Source organism: Ambystoma mexicanum, chromosome 7q (assembly GCF_040938575.1).
Source record: "Ambystoma mexicanum isolate Mex_15411 chromosome 7q, UKY_AmexF1_1, whole genome shotgun sequence".
Lineage (NCBI taxonomy): Eukaryota > Metazoa > Chordata > Amphibia > Caudata > Ambystomatidae > Ambystoma > Ambystoma mexicanum.
The window spans coordinates 1,026,638,563-1,026,660,122 of record NC_090941.1 but is presented as its reverse complement, the minus strand read 5'-3'; the positions used below and the strand labels follow the sequence as shown (position 1 = coordinate 1,026,660,122).

Below are 21,560 nucleotides of genomic sequence, written 5' to 3'. Positions count from 1 at the left end.
ATAGGAATTGGTGGATTGGAAACTGCAACTTTCAGATTACTCACACTGGTCATCAGCAAATCAATAAGACCCTAAAGAAAATAGCACTTTCAAATAGCGACTTTGTAAACTATTTTTTCAGCGCAATTGTTTTCAACTGCAAAATACAGGGAGACCAGAGACATCTCTCATGCACATAAAAAAATATTGTAAGCTTTGCTTCAGCTCACCGCTCCCCAAGCCGTCACCAGATTAAAGTATGTCTGTCCCGCACATGAAGGGTTGAGACTGTGTGCACATTCACATCCCTGTTCTGTCTGCAGTCAATCAAATAAAGTGACAGCAGCATGTGTTTAGTGATCCTTTTTGGTATAGCCAAACAGTACTTTATTCTGTAGGGGAAACTATTCGCCTTTGAGTGAAAATTAAGTATTCGGCCGAAACCAAATCTCTCATTTTCAGTCGAGATTCGGCCAAATACTTACTCAAAGCAGAATTTCGGTACACCTCTAGTAGTGACGGATGTCCCCTTTCCTCCAGACCTATGGGAGATTCTGTACATCCTACATAGATGGGTGGCTGGACAACTTGACAAAGCACAGTCCTACCCAAAACTTGTGGCCAAAACTAGCAACTGTCCCAAGAACACATGCCCGGTGCATTATGCATGCAGAATAAGAGTGCGGTGGCATGTAGGCGCTTTTTAAATGTCCTCCATGGGAATATGGCTTTAATATGCTACATAAGTAGCTTTTCCAGATACAAAGGGAGCATGCATTGTTTTTGTTGGGGGACACTGTGGGGAGTTTATGAGCCTCCAGAATGCAGGGATCAGGTCAGTAACTCTCAGCCATTTCAGGAGCTGCTGAAGTTGTCCCCAAGGGAATCAGAGTACCTGAGGTGAGTAAACATGTACGTTCCACTCTCCCCCTACATCCATAGGGTTTAAAGGGCAGAAAGACCTTTCCCCATCTTTCTCTTACCCGAGTGGAATCAGTGGAGTTCTAGTCAAGGATTCTCCCCTGGGCTTCCCCTAAGGTTGTTTGATTAGGAGAGGATCTGCAAAGAACGTTTCCTTAAATTGTTCTACTACTTTGCAAATATTACAAACTGCCTGTTGGCTTTGCAAAACTCTTGTTCAGGTGCTTTAAACGACTCCTAGCCTTCTGAAACTAACTGTATTGGGACTTGAGACGAACTGCACTAGGCCCCTGCTTTTCTAGCTAGGGAAGGACTTTAAGCTGTAGCACCTTATTTTATAAAGCTGTGTATGAAGTTTCTACTCCTTTCTTTCCCTCATAATAATTCTCCGATTTGGTTCTTACCTTGTTATTTATTCATTTGATTTGTTACACCGCGTTGCCCTGATTATTTCAACTGTGTTCAAAAGTAAAGTGTCGCAAGAGCACACTGAAAGTGGAAATGTATATAATAGTAGTGACCGATTAGTGAGATACTTACCTGTGTTTTTTGATTGCTATGACTCTAAGGCCAAAATAAATGGTTTTTCTATATATCTTACCTAATTTTTTATAAAGAGTGCTGTGCATTTGTGCTGAACTTGCACAAGTCCCACACTTCCGAAGTCTAACGCTGGATACTCATCAACACTACCCACAGAGTTTAGTTGGACAGCGTCTTTCCCTGTTCACCAGGATAGGGTGGCCTCTCAATTTGGCCGCTGGGTTGATTCTGAAAATCCATCTCAAGGCGTCCTGAGAGTTGCCAGCCCTTAATAAGGGGGTCCTCAGGCAAACTGCATGCAGGTGTTATGCACGTCCCGTTTTTGCCATCCTCCCACGTACTGCATTCTAGAGACCCATTAGCCTGGGCACCCCTGGCAAAGATACGAGGAAGAGAATGGTCTAAAAAAAAAAAATAGCAAAACATCTGATGCAAGATGTGGAATGAAGTGAAAAAGAAAAATAGAAAAGGAGATTAGAAAAAGAAAAAACTTAGCATTCTGGGATCCTCTCACATGACCTAAAGGACATTGCTGCACATTATGGGGATTCTCCAAAGGCTGTGCCTCTGAAAAAGGGACCGGGGGAATTACATAGCAGCAGACAGAGAAGCAGTGAATTCCTTCCGTTCAGAGCGCCTCAGCTAGGCTAGATACCTTAACCCCATGATATATTAGATAAATGGAAGACCTCCATCACCACTTCACGATCACCCCTATGCATTGGGCCCTGAATAGGGGAGTCCTGCAAGGCGGCTATATAAAGAAAGTCAAACAAGAGGCGCTTGACAGGTGAACAAAGGCTCTATGCCCAAATCCAAGATAGCGGGACGAGCCGTAACTGATCACCAGCCCTGGAATTGATAGGACTTTAGTGGTGGCGGACTTTGTGGAGCTGTGACCACTGACTGCGCTTCTCTTCAGTGCTCCTCCTGTGCACTTTACAGTTCTCCCCAGCAGGCGGAATGTTTGTGAACCCAGAAGGTGGAAAGGTGCTACTCGTCACCCTGACACAGTGGGACTTGGCCACGGTAACTGACAATCCAAGCTCTGCTTAAATGAGCTCAGACATGGGACATCACTGGCTTGCATTGTAGCTTCGATCTGTGGCTGCAGTCGCCTTTATGAGTGCTGGTGTTGAGACTAGCACTGAAATCTGATGAAGCAGCATGTATTGCTGCAGATTTGGAACCCTAGCCACAGTAGCTTAGCAATGCTTGTCCAGTGCTGGGAACTAGGTTCTCTCCTGAAAGTCCCTGCATTAACACCAGGGCTGGGCAGTAAAGCCTTTCTGCAAACCTGGTAGGAGTGGGTGGGGGTGGCAGAGCCATGCTTTAGTTTTAGGATAAGTTTAATGCACAGCTTGGGTCTTCCAATGTAGTCCCCCTACTAGGTTATCTGGTGTGTAGTTAACCACACTCCACATGGCATTTCTCTGCTCACCAGGCTGCCAGAGGTCTGCCACAAAGGAGAATGGCTCCACTGAAGATTAAGGTTATAAAACAACTGTTAAAGATATGCTTTATATTTGGGAGCTTATCAAGAAACAAGTAGTGACAGCGGATACTTTGCAGCAAGCAGCCATGCAGCCCTAGTTGGCAACAAAAGCAAAGCTTACAGTTGTGCTGAAAGAATGAACAAGAGAAAGAACTACACCTCAAGAGACCCAGTTACAAAATACAACGTTGGAGCTCAATAATACCAAGGAAGAATTTGAGCCAAGCTGTACAGGAGAATCAGGTTTGGCATCTTTGAGTGCTCTGCAAGATTGGGAGCCATTATAAATCTGGAGAGATCACCATTTCTCCCCACGGGGGAGCTACCCCCTTTGGGACTAGGGAGGTGAGCATACTAAACACCAGTAAACTATCACAGGATAGGGAGAGTAGCTGGCGGGCCCCCTTAGCAGTTCCAAGTGTAAAATATGGTGGGGTGCTGCACTTTATCATGCATCTAGATAACATCAGCAACCCAAAGCAAAGCCAAAGATCCTGGCGTGAAATGGCAGAATGTGGCTGTAACCAACCCAGAAAACTGTTCCAGTGTTGAAGGTTCAACCCAGCAGATGTGGGGCAGCAGCAGGAGACTTCAGGAAGCTCAGACTGGATTCCAAAGGCGGAAATCCAAACTGGGATATGCAGAAGCCAGTATCATCAAATTGGCAAAAACCTCATGAATCAATTGGGCGGTGGGAGGGGCGGATCTGTGATCAGGTGAGCAGACCTGCTTGTTTCAAAGTAGCTGAACAAGCAACCAAGAGAGAAGCACTGACCAGGCCACTGCAAAATAACTAAAGGGTATTTTGGGGCAAAGGTTTTGATGATCAACCCCACTGGTTGGTCAGTAAGACTGACACTCAGTCTAGTCAATCCCCCACAAGAAGTGAGAGGGATGTAAACTGGCCAAACCAGTTTAAACCAATAAGGTAGCTGCCATTGTTGGCTCAAAAGGAGGCCATGTGGTCAGAAACCGCCATTTTATGGCTACCCTGTGGCTGCCATGAATAAATGGAGCACTAGACTACAAAATGGCAGAGTACAAGATTTAAAAAAAAATGCACTGGAGACCCAATGGCCATCAATAAGGCAAATTCTTTCCCCGCCCACTCCCAATCCTCAATCTTCTTTCTGGATATTTTTGCCAACTATTGTCCCCAAAATTACTCTTTGCTGTTCTATTTCTTCTGAATTTCTTTTTCGAATCCCTGTTTACCATCATCACCTTTTCTCACTAGGTCTACTTTTCATCCCTTTTCACTGATGCGGCTATTACTTATTTTCTTCCCAAGCCTCATTCTACTGTTTCTCCTTAAGACCAGTTACCTTTTTAATTAATTCTCAAAGACTAGTGTGGCGGGTCACAAGCAGGACAGAGACATATCTTCCATTAAATGACTTTTTGAACAAAATGAGGTGATGTGAAGCAGCTATCCCTGAACTACGGGTTTTCCCTCACAAACTAACTAGGGTGCTCGTCAGTGAGTCCAAAAGGAAGGTCTGTCATCTGTCCAAAGCTAATATATTCTGTCCGTACCCCTATCAAAATAAATTAAGGCACAGCAGAATGACTCCCTTCTACTGTAGTCTGCGTTTCAGCACAAATACTCTAGCAACGTCTTTGCAACTACTTTGACCAGTTCATACAGTTCCATAAATAGGGCTCTTCAGTTTCTCAATTGTGTCCTTGGTACCTTGCTTTCTCCATCTGAGGTTATTTGAATCAATTTTATGACACCTGATTCTTTTTCTCTACACAATGCCCACTCTTCTCCTTGGCTGGCCATATGGAAAGACTCAATTATACCTCTGCTCTTTCACTGAACTGTTACTGGGACAGGGACAAAGATTCCAATAACTATTTCTCACTGGTCTTCACTTCTTTGGTCTTACTGGGACGACTATTAATGTTCCAGTAATTACTCTTGTTTCTTTGCTATCCTCCCCTTATTGGTAAGAGTTCCAGGGTTCCAATAATAACTGAGTGCTTGCCGTTTGTTTTGTCTTTGCTGATAAGTGTGAATGTTCTTATAGGACTTCCCACTCTCCTTCGGGAATATTAATTTGAGGACCTCACTTGAACAGGTATGATATTATTACGCTTGTTATATATTCAGTATCCCTCCCAGGTCTCCCACCTCCCCAGCTACCTCTTTCTCTTGAGGTTGAGTCCTGGGATCAGGATGGGATGCTTTCTTCGGTTAGTCAGATTGGCTGCTGGCCTCTCTGCTTCTCTCCCTCCTCTATGCCCGCTCTATGTAGCGAACAAGTGTGCGGTCTCGGCTTTGTTGGACTTAACAGTCCGATTCTCGGTCATGCCACCACATAGAACTCAGTAACTTGTTTGAGATTTCCTTCCCTCAGCTCTCTTCGTTTCAGGCTTCTCAAGTGTCTCCTTTAATCGCCAGCTTTCGTCCATGCTTGCAAGCTGTGCGTTCCGGTTTTGCTTAGCTGATTCGAAACTCCCAGGCTTCTCTCTGACCAGATTCCTCTTCCTCCATTTATGACACGTTGCCAGGTCATCTAGGGAGAAGTGTCAAAGTCCTTCTTCTATGTTGTCCGAGTACTCTGCATTACTCGGACATTCTTCTCAGCATTGCATTCCTATTCTTTCTCATGTTGATTTAAAGTTTCCACACCAAAGTAACAACCATTAAATTGTTCTTTATGTCCTCTTTGCATAAAAGTTGTTGGTTGTGGGTAAGTAACTTGGGGAGTTCCTCTTCAAAACGGGAGTCCTCACCCCCAAGGGGAGGGGGCTCGGGCAGGGGAGTGGGGGGGTCTCTTTCCCAGTTGGGTACCTTTTGCCTCTACCTCCTAGGGAGGGTATCGCGTAGCAGGTTCACCTCTCCAGCCTCACAGGGAAAGGTTCCACCTGGGTGACAAAATCCTGTGATTTGTCACACTACCCTGCACTTCTCACTCATCTTACCGTGCTCTGCAACTGCTTATTGCACACCTCTCCTTTCCCTTTGGTATATAAACATGCCACTATTCCTCCAATCCTAAAAGAAAACCTTCACTTGATCTTTACTTCTCTTCGAACTATTGCCCTATTTCACCTCTCTCCTTCCACCCTAAACTTCGAGCATGTCATACACTCAAGTCTCTGCTCATATCAATCACTCTCCTCTTCCACTCTACCAATCTGGCTTCCGTTCTTCTCATTGGACTCAGACTGCTCTTCTCTCCATCTGTAACGCACTACTTGCTGCTCGGTAGTCTAAGCCATCTTCTTAACTTGTTCGTTTTGATCTGTCGGCAGATTAGGACACTGTCACCCAATCTAGTCTCCCACCCACTCATCTTAGTTTTAAGGGTTTTGAACATGATTGGTTTTGTTGCCATCTCTAAATGTACCTTCTCTGGTTCCGTCAATCTTCTGTCCTTGCTCTTTAATATGGCGTCCAACCAAGCTTGGTGACGGGTCCTATTTTCCCTCTTTATACTTTTTCTCTTGCCTCCATTAGTTCTTCCTTTGGCCTCACAATTTCTATGCAGACACATTTTACTTTCATTCTCCTCATTCTCTGATGCTATTCACTTCATTATACCGGACTCCCTTTTGGCCAGAAAAATCCTAGATGTCTGATTATTTACATCCAAAACAGAGGATCTCTTCTTCCCGGCTACTACCATCCCTCTTACTTTACCTCCCATTTCCTTTCCCTCATTTTCTATTCCAATTATTTTCTCTGCTCGTTATCTTTGAGTAATCCTTCATTCTACTCTCTCTCCCCCTCATTTCTACTGTTGCTCGCTCTGGTTTCCATCTCTATAACATTCAGAGTCTGTTCCTTTCTTTCCCTTCATGGAACTAATTTTTGTTTCATCCCTTTCTTCTCTAGGATTTTATATTGCTATACTCTTCTTCTGAGCATTCCTTTGAATCTAGTTTTTTTATTGGTTTAGTTGATATAATCAACTTGTCAATTCATAACACCTATTGAAAATAAAAAATCTATTTTTTCTATCAAATCAATTACAAAGCCACTTTGGGCAAGGTAAAACAGTTACAAATCATAAGCATCATCAATGCATCCAAATGTAAAGCAACAGCGATAAAATACATAAAAGCAATTACTTGGACAAGTCAAACAGATAAAAGATGATAAGATAGGTTGAAAGGATAGTTCAAGAATTAAATAAAAAAGGTACATGTATACAATAATTATATATAAACATATTGCATTGTTTAAAGCAGCCCGTTATGAAATGAACATTATCAAATTAGCATCTACATTGATCATCATCATCTAGTCATAGTGCATGTAAAAAGTTAACTGTTGCAATTCTCACTGCTACCCTATTTGTGCAGAATATTAGTTGCCAGAAAGATTCAAGATCTATGGTCTTGAGATGTTCAAAATATCTTTTCAGATGAGAGCAACATTGTTTGTTAAGGCAAGAGCACTCAGTAATAAGATGTTTCAAAGTTTCTGGTTGAGTGACTTGTTTACAAAAACGACAAGAGTTCTGTTCCTTGGAGATGACTATCGAGACAGCAACCCTTCAGTTTGCAACAAGTTGAATGTCAATCTCAACCACTCATTTCTAAGAACTGAGGAAGGACATTTTGCTAAATATGTCTCAATCGTGGTAAAACATTTGTTGTTGTAGGGGTTATTATTGAAATCTCCAGGTCATGCATTTTTGTCTCGTTTTGATCCAATCATATTGTAAGAATTTCTGTTTGGCACGAGAGGGATTGTCTAGCAAAAGGTCAGCTGATACATTGGTTTCAGCTAAGGAAATCAAAACAGTCTTTCCACAGCTTAATTAATTTGTGATTGGATGAACATATATGAGGCTAGTATGTAAAGGGGTCGATTGGAATCAGACACTAATGAACATTTTCTGTATAACATGCACATTTTCCATATACACAGACAGTTCAGCAATAACAATCCCCTCTCATATCTGACCAACGCAATCAGTGTGGAGTTGGGTAAACATAAAAGTCGTCTCCAGAATTTGCCTTTCAGTTTTAACCAGAAAATATCTGGAAGGACCGACTTGGTTTCAGCACCAGACAGAAAATGAGGTACAGCTTTTTGGTTATAAGTTATTAGAGCAATGCAAGAGAATTATGCCATATATCATTTTGGCTTGAGATACAGCTGTGCTCATTTTTTATCTTATTAGAGGCTAAGTAAGGAAGATCTGCAACCTAGTCATTTGTATTGATTCCCAAATAGATGTACTCATGAACAATCTCTAGGGGAGAAGCAAGCAAGGACCAGTTTAAGGATTTCTTTTTCACGGTTTTCGAGTCAGTGCATGTTGTGTATTGCTTTTTCAGGCATGATGGAAGGCTGTGATGTCATGTGGAGTGTTGTCCTCTGAATGATAGAATTTGCAGGTGTGGGTTCCAAGCCCAGGAGTTAGGAAGCCCCCTGCCTGGGTGATGGGAGCCAGTGTTGTCTTATCCTATGTATCTTACTTGTATTCAATGTAACCTGAGACTTGGTAATAAACCTTAAGATGTATGGAGGTTACTTTGTAACAGTGCACCACATGATTTTGGTCTTTTCCAAGTTAATTTGTAACTTTTTTGAGTGTGTAGCTGCCTAATTCAATGAGCATTCTCTGTAGCCCTTCAGTGTTTGACAGCAACACCAAATCATCTGCATAGAATAACCATGGGATTAGGTGCAGGCCCAACTTCGGCGCGTCTGTAAGTATGTCTTTAAAGCAGTTTTTTTAGGTCTGCAATGAAAAACTTGAAAAGTGCTGAGGCAAGGACACAACCCTGCTTTAGTCTATTACACTGTTTGTGTTGTGTTTAAATGTCTACATATTATATGACATATGGCATTTATAACACGCCTGTAGTCTTTCTAGGCACAAAAAGACAAGGAGGGGAAAACAGAGGGAGGACAAAAGCAACGATCTTACTAGGCCATGTGCCATTCAGATCTTGCAAGTGCAGGGAAGTGAGAGGGGAGTAGGGTAGAGAGAGAAGTGCAGGTAACTAAATAAGTGCAGCCAGCAGGTGGCTCATAAGTGCAGAGAGGAGGGACTGTAGGGTTGCATATACAGACCATAAGTGCTGGGGTAGCCCAGAGGGATTGCGAGGGCAACATGATATGCAGTCTGGGCCAGAATTCAGATGGTAGCCAGGTGACCAATGTGTGGCATGGCTCCTCCTCATCGCTCTTCCATAATCTCTTTCCATACTCTCACCCATTCTCCTTTGTTCGTAGACTACATTTCTTTTATCAGTCGCTCATCCGCCATGAGCCCAATTTCATCTTCGTTCTTGGTCTCTTGCATGAAATTCCCGAATAAACTTGCTCTTTGCTCAGTGTCTTTTTCGATCTAGTCTTAGGGACTACTTGCTATGATTTTATTATTCAATTGATTTGATTTTCATACATTTTGTGCACTGCTTTCTCTGTCAAGCACTTTGACGTACAGTGCTATATCAAATAAGAATAAATGAAAATAGTAAATCTAATAACCTTACCATAAAATCTGGCCTGGTGAAAAAAAGCAACGCTCACCTGTGCCTTGTAATGCTCAGAGGACTGCTCCTTCTGATGCAGCTGTGTCTGAAGTTCTGATAACAGTTTCTTCTGATGCTGCATCTCCTCCTGGAATTCATTTTCACATACCTGTGGCATTAATGCAGGGAAACCTGAATTAAATGTTTTAAACCTAACCCCTCGCAATCCAAACCATTCACAATTGTTATTAAAATCAACTGGAATATGTGCTCTGCAAAGGTAAAAGTAGTTACAATTTTAACCTGAAACATTTGGCTCTCCAAAACTTTGGACAATAACCCCAATCAGCCTTAACCAACAGTGAGGTATCCTGGGAGCTTTATCCAAACATCTGGAAAGCCACATTGTTGCAGAGACCTGCCCTGCCTAACATATTGAGGAATAGTATTCTTAACACCCAGCAGTTTTTTCAAACCCACATTTCACATTCCACTTCATAGCATGCACAGAAAATTGACGGTCTTCTCCATTTTGAAAATATCCAGCAAACACAGTTCATTCGTTTTAAGAATAATCATCAGGAGAGGGTTGTGCTGCACCAGTTTAAAACTATCTGAACCTCACTTTTACCCATATTTCAAGTTACTACTCATTCTTAAGAGGAGTTTGGATTTCCTCATTTAATTTTATCTAACATCTCCTAACCACCACAACGGCAAAATTTAGTTTAACTTACACTTAACTTCTGCTGCTGTGATTTGCTCAATCGGTCTTGATGGCTCAGTTTCTTGTTCAGCTCTTCCAACTAGGAGGAAAGGAATCAGTAACAGTAATACATGTTGCTTCTAATATGCCAGCTATACCACATGCGAGAAAAAAAAAAACTCAACACAAGCTATTGCACGTCTTCCCCTTCCATACATCCAGCTTCACATTTAATGCAGAGTGCTATTGTGGATTAAGCCAGCCATTTCGGCAAATGATTCAATAAAAAAAGCATTGCCAATTGGTTCATTATGGCTTTAGTAGCTTGTATGGCTTGTATCGAAGCTGTAAATAATGACATTTTGCTGATGCAAACTTGCAACACAGTCACATGAAAAAGGGGCATTAAGCCATTTCTTTACTTTAAATAGTCAACTGACAATTTACCTTGTGCAGCATAGGAGGGTTGGTAGGATGGAAGGGGAGACTGCTGTCTTTATTAGGGAAGTAAGGTTCCCTTTCAAATGACAAATTGCCAACACATTTTCAATGCTATATCATTCATAGTAGTATACAGCCAATATTTCCAGTTGAAGATGCCAAGCGTCAAGCAAGCAATAGCAGACAGACAAGTAAGTGTTGCATGCAAAGGTACGATTCTCTTACAAGCAAGAAAAGGCATCATGAACCATGACTGAAATCATAGAACAAAGAAAGCTCCATTATCCAAAATCTGGCTACAGACCCCAAAAGCAGCATGTGCTAAATGAACAGTAATGCATGGGACCCCTTTCCAAGGACTTTTCATTTCTCCCCTAGTTGGACACAAAGACCAGAATGCTGCCTTCGTTGCAAACTGTTTGCCAAATTCCCTACAGTTTCCATGTAAAAAAAGATTCAATACACAGCTATGCGGGCTCTCTTATTAGCAATACTTTAGTTCTGACAAATAGTGTTTCAAGAGTGCAAGTTCTGACACAGCTTGAGTGTACTAGGTGAAGTAGTGCCCAGTGTCTGAACCTAAACAAGCCATGTAGGTAAACTCCTGAGGCAGCCCGCCCTCACCTCCCAAGCTGCTAGCAAAGTTGATAATTGGCAGACAAATTACAGAGTATTGGGTAGAATGATAAAAGGTGTAGTTTATAGCGTTCTGGGGGCTGGAAAACGTTACAGTGTGTGGCAGGAAAAACATAAGCTTTAAACTTCAAGCCTGAAAGTAACTAACACTCAATAGAAATTCCTTCCAGGAAATAGAATCCAAATGGTTCAGTATCTGTGGGGCTTAAGGCAACTGAATATTTTTATGTTTTTCAAATGCATGCAAGCAAAATAAAAGGTGTTCATAATCAATGTACCATTAAAATCCTTCTCCCTAGAAATTCACCCACAAACGCAGCATTGAAAAGCACAAAAAGAATCAGTTTGCATATTTAAACGTAGAGGCCAGTTACATCTATTCATTACTGTTAAGATTAATGCAGTAGAAATCGGGGGCATTTAGCTGATTAAAAAACATTACTACCAATCCTGAAGATTTAAATGGCTCCTTCATGATATTAAGATTGAAATTACGAGAGGTTCTTTATCTTGGTGTTAATCTGCTAGGCCATTCAAATAAGGAAATGATTGAAAAGAAAATTGATAAATTGACATAGCAAATTAAGAGAATCTATTGTACATTTTGTAAATGCACTATTAAACCTCTGATAAGATTTTACATAGGAAAAGTGATCGCAAAAATACTATATGGGCTGGAGAAGGGTGCACTATCACTCACTGTTTGTCATGGGAGTCATTTGAGGGCAGGATTTGGAGGAAGCTTAGTTTTAGCTCTGCCATCATCTATCCCCAGATATGAGTTGGGACTTTCATCGGTCGAAATTTGGTTCCAGTGGCAAATTGTCTCACTAATGATTAAAGTGTACTCGCCTATCGTAGACTCATTGTATGAGTTTATCCAGTTGCAACTGAATAACAAAACCTCTAATTTTTTTAATATCAGCACTCTAAATCTACTGATATATTACATCATTATGGGAGGACAAAAAGATCTGATCGAAAATCCAATATTGGCTAAAAAATATTAAGATCATGGATTGGATAGAAACGATAAGAAAAATGTGTACTTCTCAAATTCATTCATTCAACTCGCTCATAGCTAGATTAACCAATGGGTATTCTTCCTAAATATCATGACCAATTAGCATGTTCTAATGTAAGAACCCAATTCCTTCGATTTAGGTTCAATCTTTTTCCCACGGGAAATACTACATGCTCGGTCTAAGGGTAAGGACTCAAACCTAAGAAACTGTTTTGTAAAAATCTAACTTTCACTCAAACCCTTAAACATATTGTGGAATGCCCCAACCTGAAGGAAGTAAGAACAACATATCTAGGGTGTTTCTTCCAGTGTGGAAATTGGATATGTTATGAGGATGTGTGGAATCGAATAAATATGGGTGATGAATATTTCTAATTTATGAAACTGTGAAGATGCTTGAAGAATTAGGAATTGCACAATAGCACAGTGCTGAAATGTATATTGGTTGAACTAATAATGGGTCTATTACAAATGATTTTTTTTATATGGGATATATGTCTTATTTGATATACTCAGGAAAGATTTAATATAGAGATCTGAGTGACCTACGAAAGATTAAATTGATAGTTTGAGATTTTTGAACCATGTTAATGGTTTTATTACATTTTTGTATTGTATTAGTACTGTAAAATGCTCTTAATGTTTAGCCACTGCCTAGCTTATTATCTAAATGTATTAAATGCTTTGTAAAAGGCCTTGATCACAATATAAAACTAAATAAAATAAAGCTGAAAATAAGGCACTTAAGGGCGATCAGCAGTGGGAACAGTCTGTATGGAATGCAGTGGGCTCACTGTCCGACTACATGCAAATTCAATTGTGTAAGAGCTGAGTCACTGGGTTGTTTGCATACGCACTTGGAATAGAAATTTGCTCTGGATGATTGAAAAGGCAAAACACAAAGAAAATCGTTTTCCTGGACGGATTCTGATCAGCAAATGAACGAAGAGCAGGGAGCAGGCAAATTGTTGCTTTAGGAGGGTGGGGGAGCCAGAAGCAAAAATGTGCTGACCTGTGTAATGCAGGGAGACTCCTAAAGTGCAGGTGCCAGGTTCTTATGCACTGTGGCATAAGCATAGCGTCAGGAATTTGAAGCATCTTTCAGTGTTCACGGTCCAGTCCCACACAATTAGGAAACCATGGTATAAACTGGTTATCTTGAAAATGTACAGTCCATTGCAAACAGTTCCCAAGGAAAACGGTAGCAGCATTTGACGCTAACTGGCGCGGTCATGCGGCCATGGTTAGCTGCATGCACGGTCACCGCTTAAGAAGCTGGAGTTTAATGTTTTGTAAATGGGTTACCTGATTAGCGTGTTCTTCCTTTGATAATTCTAAAAGTTCCACCTGCAACAAAGAAGCAGGTTGCACATTAGCATATGATTTTTGTTTTGACAATGCTTGATGCTGGCAATAGATTGCATAATAAAAACACACACAATGCTAGAATGTACAAAAGATAGCAGATTTGAAGGGAAGCAGCAAGTTAAATTGACTTTGACCAGGTGGAGGAGGAGAGTAAATGGAACAGTCACTGGGGACAATACATGAGCGGACTTACATTAATGACAACCAACATTATACAATTTTAAGTGCCGGTAGGTGATACGGCCAGCTATGGATGTGACCATGATGGAAAAAGTTAATTTGCAGACCTATATTGGCAATAACAAATGTTCCAGCAAGTCTCCATATTCCTCACAGAGACACTTCCCAGTTTAAAGCATGTCAGGACAGAAATCAGTGCTAGTTTGCTGAACAGCAGCCAATGAACTACTGTGGTGAATTCACAGGATTCCCATATTCATATGTGGGTGTAGCAGGCCTCTATGGACATGGATGGACCAATCACTATGGCCTACAAGACACTATCTTCCCAGCTCATTATTGGGAATCCAAGCTGGCCAGATGACAATAAAAGTACCAAGACATTCTAGAGACCACTTCAGGAATCCACAGATGCCAAAATGAACCAGCATTATGAAAACCGGGCAACAGTTCAACAAATTCATTATTATAGCAAATTCATTTCCTCCACATCACTACTGCTAAAACTGTTAAGGTTATTAATAGCACTTCTCATGGTTAATACATTGCCCATTCCTTGCCATCTACAATTATTGCTGATAAGTTGCATGCTGTACAATATTGCATATTCTGCTGGATGACACCAATTCCTAATCCTTTTTGATAATTGTTCTTGGTAGTTTGGTCTGAAGTTAATCCCCACTCTACAAGGCAGAGATTGTGGGCCTTTTTGCCCAATGTACAAGAGAAATGTGCTTGAAATGTGATTTGCATCCCAATTTTTTTTTTTACTTGGTTAACTGCCAAAAGACAGTGCCAAGAAGCAGAAAGCAAGTAGCAAGGACAACACAAAGCCAGTTTTCTTTGTTCTAAACAAGGGCATAGTTTTGCCAATAAAGGGAAACATGCTCCGAATAATAAACCAAATAAATGAAAGCCCTATCAGGATGGGCTTTTCTTTGCAAGTCTTTAGCTCGAAGACAGTTGAAAGCACTCTGGCCCCGACCTCCAAGTCTCAATTCTTAAAGTACTTGAGGGGGTATACCTACAACTCCCTCCACTGTACTGTTTTAGGCTGGCACTGTTACCATACCCTATTCTGTGGCTCCTCCTTGCGAGTCTATTCTCCCTGCCTGTTCACCATGACCCTTGACTCTGGTATTCCACCTACATCTAGTTTGACATTGCGGGCTTACGGTTTACCCAAAAATGCTTCTCCTGGTCTAGGTGCAGGCTGTTCAGATTCATGTAACCCAGGCTTACTAGCAGTGCAAAGGTGGACCTTAGCCTGGGCTGAGTAGCAGATGTAGAGGCTAACGACATAGGCTATCCACTTAAACCTTTGTTTTTAGCCCCCTGGTGCGACTGGCGTCTGCCTTATGCCAGCTCATGTCTGTGTGTATATTTAGGGTAGACTGCCTATAGTGAACTTAGTATGGATTTTCACAGATAAAGTCCCTGTTAGAAGATTATGGCCATTTAGGGGGGTTGCTGCATTTTAAGTACCAGACACAACAGTCAGGATGGACCCTGCATCCAGGGCTTCATCGCCAGATATCATTTTCTGGTAGGCATTCTTCCAGGCACCACTAAATCCTACTCCTGGCTCCTATTCATTGGCTGGGCCAGGGTTTTCCTGCTTAGATTGCCTCCAGTGAGTTTTAATTCCATCTTCTAATCTACTGCCACGGTTTGGCCACTCTGGTGTTTGGCTGATGCCATCGCCTGAAAGGTGTTGAGAACCACAACACCTCAACTCACCTAATCTGTAGGATAGGCCTGGATCACCCTGATCATACTCACCCACTGCTTGCCTTTTAATACCCTGTGCCCCTGCCCATCACCTCCCACTCCCTCTTCATACCTTCCCCTCCTGTTTCGAATTCCAGCACTACCCCAATTGCTGTCAGGCATAGTAATCATAGCCGCCTGTCTTTGCAGCCAACTAGCCTGCCCTCCCCTCCCCTCCCCTCCTTCCTGTCCCTTCCCTTGTCCTATAAACGATCAGCACTATCGCAATTGCCGTTAGGCACAGTAATCCTAGCCGCCTGTCTTTTGTAGCCACCTGCCCACTACACCTTCCCGACCTCCCTCCCTCCCTCCCTCCCTCCCCCACCCCCCCAGCCCTTGTCCTGTGAAAGTTCAGCACTACCTCAATTGCCGTTCGGCACAGTAATTAGTAGCTTCCCGCCTTCTTGCAGCCCTCTTGTCCTCTCCAGCCCCTTCTCCACCCTTTCTTTTAACTTACTCTTGCAGAAAGCACTGATGCAGACCTCTTCACTTCACCATATCGGGGAAGGTGAATGCCAGCGACAGACACTGCACACAGGCGATGGCAGGCGTCCTTCCATTCGTGGATGAAGACCTTCAAGAGCAGGATCCCTTGATGCTGCAATTTGCCAGAAAGAGGACTTGCACCACAAGCTGGCGTCCACTGAGGTTCCAGCTGCAAATGACTAACATCGCCTGTTCTAGCGAGGTAGCCCACTGCAGAGCTCATCAGTCCACCGGGTGGTCCAGGGACACTTCTTCGTGAACAAGTCAAGACTGGTTGTCCCACCAGTCATGGGGTTGAAGCACTGCACAGGACCGTCGCAGATCAGGTAGTCCAACAGGGCTTCACCGGGCCAAACGCAGGAAGGGATGCTGGGGGTCTTATTCGGATCTTCATTAAGCTGTTCTTCTACACAGGATTCTTGGCTCCAACGCGGATATGAAGAAGCAGCTTCAGGAGTCCTCTTCTTATCCAAAATCGTGGCTGGAAGAAAGTCCAAACCCGCCAATGGTAAGGATTTGCACCATTTAAACAGGCAGTAGTGGTCCAATCAGAGACCACTGTTGGCTTCACTCGTGCCCCACGCCCAGTCCTTTCAGGCAACATGGATGTGGAGTGGGACCAGACAGCCCCTTCCCGAGACAGAGATACAAAAAAAAGGCATGACTAGCCCGTGAAAGCTGTGGCTTTCCCAGGCAAATGCATAACCTTAGAAGGCGGGAAGAACAATGGCTGAAAACAAGCAGAAATCTTGTGGCGTGGTCATTTAAGGGCACTAGCCACGTTTAGTAGCCAAACGCGGTAAAAGCGAATGTGCACACTAGGAGCACAAAAATTGTAAAAATATATTTTCTGCCACCATCTTGTCTTTAGGCACATATACTGGATCAGACTGGATTCCGACTGGGTATATCCACTATATTTAACTTATGTTTATCAACCTCACTTATCGAACAGTCAAAATAGAAAGATAAATCTGCTTTTTTTGCATTACTCAGCAGGGTTTGATTTGGTCAAACGGACCACCCTTTGGAACAAGCTAGCGCTGCTGGGAATGTCGTTTGGGTTGTACAACTAAATAAGAGCTCTCCACTTAGGAGCAATGGCAAGAGTTACTTAGAACAGCATGGGGAATTTTTCAAGGAAGGCTGCCTTGAGAAAGGGGGTTAAGCATGGGTGCGTCTTGGCCCACATGTTATTCAACTTGTACCTATCTGTTTTGGAGGCCGCTCTTTGAAATGTGAAGATTTTTCTACCCAAGATTGGGGGCGGTCACGTACTGTGCATGCAGATGTCGTCCCATTGTCCACCCATGGGTTCGTATTAAAAGAAGTGCAAGGGCATCAATGAACTTTGCCAAACAAAATGATCAGATTGTAAATATGAACAAAACAAAGCTTGTGTTTTGGCAGTAGGAGTCGCCCGCCAGCACAAATTAAAGTTGTAGGTGGGATGATTAAGAGTGTGAACAGCCACATCAACTTGGGTTAGGAGGTCAAGAATGGGCGCTATGCTGACGGAGTGGCTCCAATGTCAAAGGCCGATTGATTAAAACCTTTGCCACAAAGTATGTGGGATGCAGCTTATTAGGAACAACAAGGGTTAGCAAGCTGAAACTGGTGCCTAGTATTTTATATGCCCTAGAGACTTTCTCTGGGAATTTGGATAAGCTGCTGGATAGATTAGAGGGCATCCTATGTAAGAAAGTCTTAAGCTTGCTAGTGGGAGTTCCGATCCAAGCAATTCGAGTGGAATTGGGTCATAACTCTGTTAAGCGAAGGTAAATAGGGGGGAGCTTTAATAAAATGGTTTAGACCTTTCAATCCAGACTGTCCTTCAGAAAGCCATGGTAGAGGGAGGGTTGCACTACTGAGGAATTTAAAGACAACTAATACCATCTTCTTTAACCAGATGGCATTGGATCCTAACTGGGATGACCCTATAGGGTCCTCCTCAACAACTTGAAGAAACGGGTGTAACTGGGGGACTGGGCCAGGAACTTCTACCCCATTGAGAAGTTGGGAACCATAAATACATTTTTTAAATTAAATTACTTAAACTTCAACTCTATATTACTCAATTCCCGAACCCTGCCTTTAGAGGAATACTTTGCTATTGAGACTAAACCAAGTGAAGACAGGAGTGATTTTGGGGGCATGGTGTAAGGTCCAGTGGAGTAAACATTTTGTAGGCTCTGCAATAAAAGGGAGGCCCTGGAAAAGTGTTCTCGTATGATGATGGCATGCAAGGCATTAGTTAAAATTCATACATTAGACGTCTTCCTTGCAGGTGAAGGCGAAATAGGTCTGCACAATTTATAGGTTAGATGCCTGAATGGGGCGAGCGTCTCCCTCTCATTAGCGGCCATTAGAATTGGGAGAGAAATGGAAAAAGAGCCGTCTAAATAAGTGATTTTTGCACAAGTCGAATAAGGGGAAGAGAAATGGTGGATAAGGTTTTTTTTTACATATTTATTAAGGGTAAAGTAGTAACGGTCACAGACTGATGATCAAATGAAAGTATGAAGTAATGCATTTTTTTCAGGGTACTTTTTTAACATGTATTTATAGGTTTGTGTGAAAGGTTTTTTTTAACAAGCACAATAAAAAAAAATATATATAAAAAGGTAACCAAAAACCCTAAGTGTTAAAGACTAGGGTGATACAAAAGTATCTCTACTACATTGCATTTTAAAATGGAGTTAAAAAGTTACAAAAGTGTGCAAGTCAAAAGATAACGTTTCCCAGTACTAATAGTCTGAAGGACTGATCAGGCTCCCCATAAAAAAAATGATCAAAGGGCTAGGGAAGTCAAGCTGGATGCTTTACTGCTCTGTAAAGTCAGCACAGGTTAATTAGATAAAAAGCAAACGTTTGGGGGTCCATAGAACTATGGAGGGAAAGTTGCCAAACAATAAATCTTTCCAAACAGGAAACACTCTGTACTTACCTCTGGGCCATGGAGTGGTGGATTATTTACAGAACTTTCAGTCAGCAGTCACTGTGGCAGACACTTTTTGCAGGCTGGTCTAAACCGCATTTGCCATTGACTTCCATTGTGGCTCATCCTGCTCTGCTGCATCTTCTCCCGAGCCTCAAACCGACACCTGGAGTGCTTGTATTGGATCTCCTCTGGTCTTCTCGGGTATTCAGACAACTTGTCCACACTGGTGGGCTAGTAATAACTTATCTCCATACACAGATTTGACTATGTTCTGTGGAATTCTACGTGGAACATTTTCCTCATTTGAAAGTCTTCCAAAGCGACTGAGGGTACTTGCCTGCCACTGTACTTTTTCCGCATTCAGTTTAGATGAGGCCAAAGACACATTTTCGCTTGCACCTGTGACCTTGTATGTATCATTGGATTGAGTGGAGAGACTAATGATCCATTTGAAGTCTCTAGGGAGACAGGGCTGTGTGCTGGCCCCTCTTTTTTAACATTTACATACAGGAAATCATTGATTTATTGAGTGGGGCCCAGGACTGCCAGAAACTAGCGTCTTATAATTATCCAGCCCTTTTTTTACGTGGACTATGCTGTTTTAATGTAGTCCAAATCACAATATTTCTGGCTAAACCTTCTGTGCTTCGAAATGTCAGCAAATCCAAATAGATGGCCTTTAACCCTCACCCCTTTAAGCACTAATTAGTTAGTCTAAAAGTGGATTGTGTACCTAGGCTGGTGGGCTCAGGCTGCTAGGGCAGCAATCAACCTGTATAAAGTATGTGGCGCTACAAGGTGTTTTTTTATAGCCATGGTAGTGGGGTCGTGTCTCCAGCTTTTGACCTGTACAATAAATTAATAGTTACTCACTGTAGTGACTAACGTACTCTTAGTCCATAGTCCCCTTACCTCCATACTGCATCGGCGTCCCTCGCTAGCGAGGGGAAGACACAACCTTTTTCACTAGAAAAACCTGCTTCCCCTTTAAATTTAGAGGCGCGCGGGGCACGGCCCTGGGAGCATGCGCTCCCCTGACTTCGCCCACCGGCACCAATCCTCAGTCCCCCTTGACGCGTCGACAATATTTAACATCGCCTAATGACACCAGTATCATTACTGGGGAGGATGGTGGGACATATGGAGGGAAGGGGACTATGGACTAAGAGTATGTTAGTCACTGTTGACTAACTATTAATTATTCTTACGCCCCGTCCCTCCATACTGCATGGGAGATTACAATTGAATGTAGCCCAGGGTGGAGAGGAGACCCTCCCTAAGTAAACAGGTTCCTTAGACCCGCCTGGCCGAAGGCCACGTCTGACTTCGAACCGGCGTCCAAACAGTAATGCTTACAGAAAGACGAAGGGGTGGCCCAGGAGGCTGCCCTGCAGATGACCTGCCACGGAACTGGACGTTGGAATGCAACGGTCGTGGCCTTGGCTCAGACAGCGTGGGTGTACATGTTAGCCAGTAGCAGCTTGAGCTGCCCCTCGTAGGCCTCCTTGATGGCCGAAACCATCCACCGTGCAATAGAGGCCATGAATGCTTGATGCTACGGCCTGGATCCCCCGAAGGTGACAAACAGTGTGTCTGACTTGCGGAAGCCCTTGGTCCAGTCCAGAAAGAATTTCAGAGCGTGTCTGACATCCAGACAGTGCAAGACTCTTTGAACCTCATCCTTGGGGTCAGCAAAAAACATAGGCAAGACTATTTCCTCGTTAAGATAGAAAGCAGAGGGTACCTTAGGTTGGAACGCAGGGCGAGTCTGTAGGACCACCTTATCTCTGAAAAGTGTTATAGGGTTCTGAGGCCACCACAGCCTGGATCTCGCTGTCTCTGCGAGCAGAGGTGAGGCCCACTAACAAAGCAGTTTTAAATGGTGACCGACCTGATGTTCACAGACACCGTTGGCTCGAAGGGTTTGTGCGCCAAGGCACCCAATACCACATTGAGGTCCCACATGTGGTGTGGCTTCTTGATGGGTGGGTAGAGCCTGGTCAGGCCCGCCAAATGTCTCCCGACTATGGGGTTAGAAGAGAAGACTATCTCCGAATTTCTGTAGGCCCCTATGGCTGCCAGATAGACGCAGCATGTGTCCACCCGAGTGCGCAAGGTGGGTCGAGAAGGAGAGCACATCATCAAGCACGCACGTAAAGTGGCCGATCTCCTTACAGTCCGCCAAATGACAGAACCTAGTCCATTTACTCTTGTATTGGATCCTGGTAGCCGTACTCCTGGCGCCCTGAATGATTTTTAGGTTAGCCTGTGATAGGCTCAGGTGCTTGAGGGTTACCTGCTCAGGAACTACGCTGCAAGGGCTAACTTCTGTGGGGCAGAGTGGATGACCCTGCCCCCCTGCTGGGACAGGAAATGGGCTGGCCCCATAGGAAGATGAATGGGTGGATTGCCCGTGAGGCTGAGCAGTTCCGAGAACCACGGTCTCGCCGGCCACCATGGAGCTATCAGAATGATGCTGAGGTGACGAGATTCCTTTATCTTGCGGATCGCTGTGTGGACCAGGGGTGTCTCAGTAAATTATACAAACCTCTTGACTGATCCATGCCGGCAACCAACAATAGAACCTCCCACTACACTTTCCATAAAACGAATAATACCTCAA

General features: G+C 43.2%; 1 protein-coding gene across 4 annotated transcripts in view; it reads right to left on the bottom strand.

Annotated features, from left to right (window-relative positions):
- NUMA1 (nuclear mitotic apparatus protein 1) overlaps window positions 1-21,560 on the bottom strand; it is a 1,289,555-nt gene that overhangs the window by 372,944 nt on the left and 895,051 nt on the right. For all 4 annotated transcript variants that reach the window (XM_069640302.1, XM_069640305.1, XM_069640304.1 and 1 more), the window contains exons 15-17: window positions 13,498-13,539; window positions 10,123-10,191; window positions 9,444-9,554 (exon numbers count right to left, since the gene is read on the bottom strand). In XM_069640302.1, coding sequence (XP_069496403.1) covers window positions 9,444-9,554; window positions 10,123-10,191; window positions 13,498-13,539 — 222 coding nt within the window. The remainder of the gene's footprint in view (window positions 1-9,443; window positions 9,555-10,122; window positions 10,192-13,497; window positions 13,540-21,560) is intronic.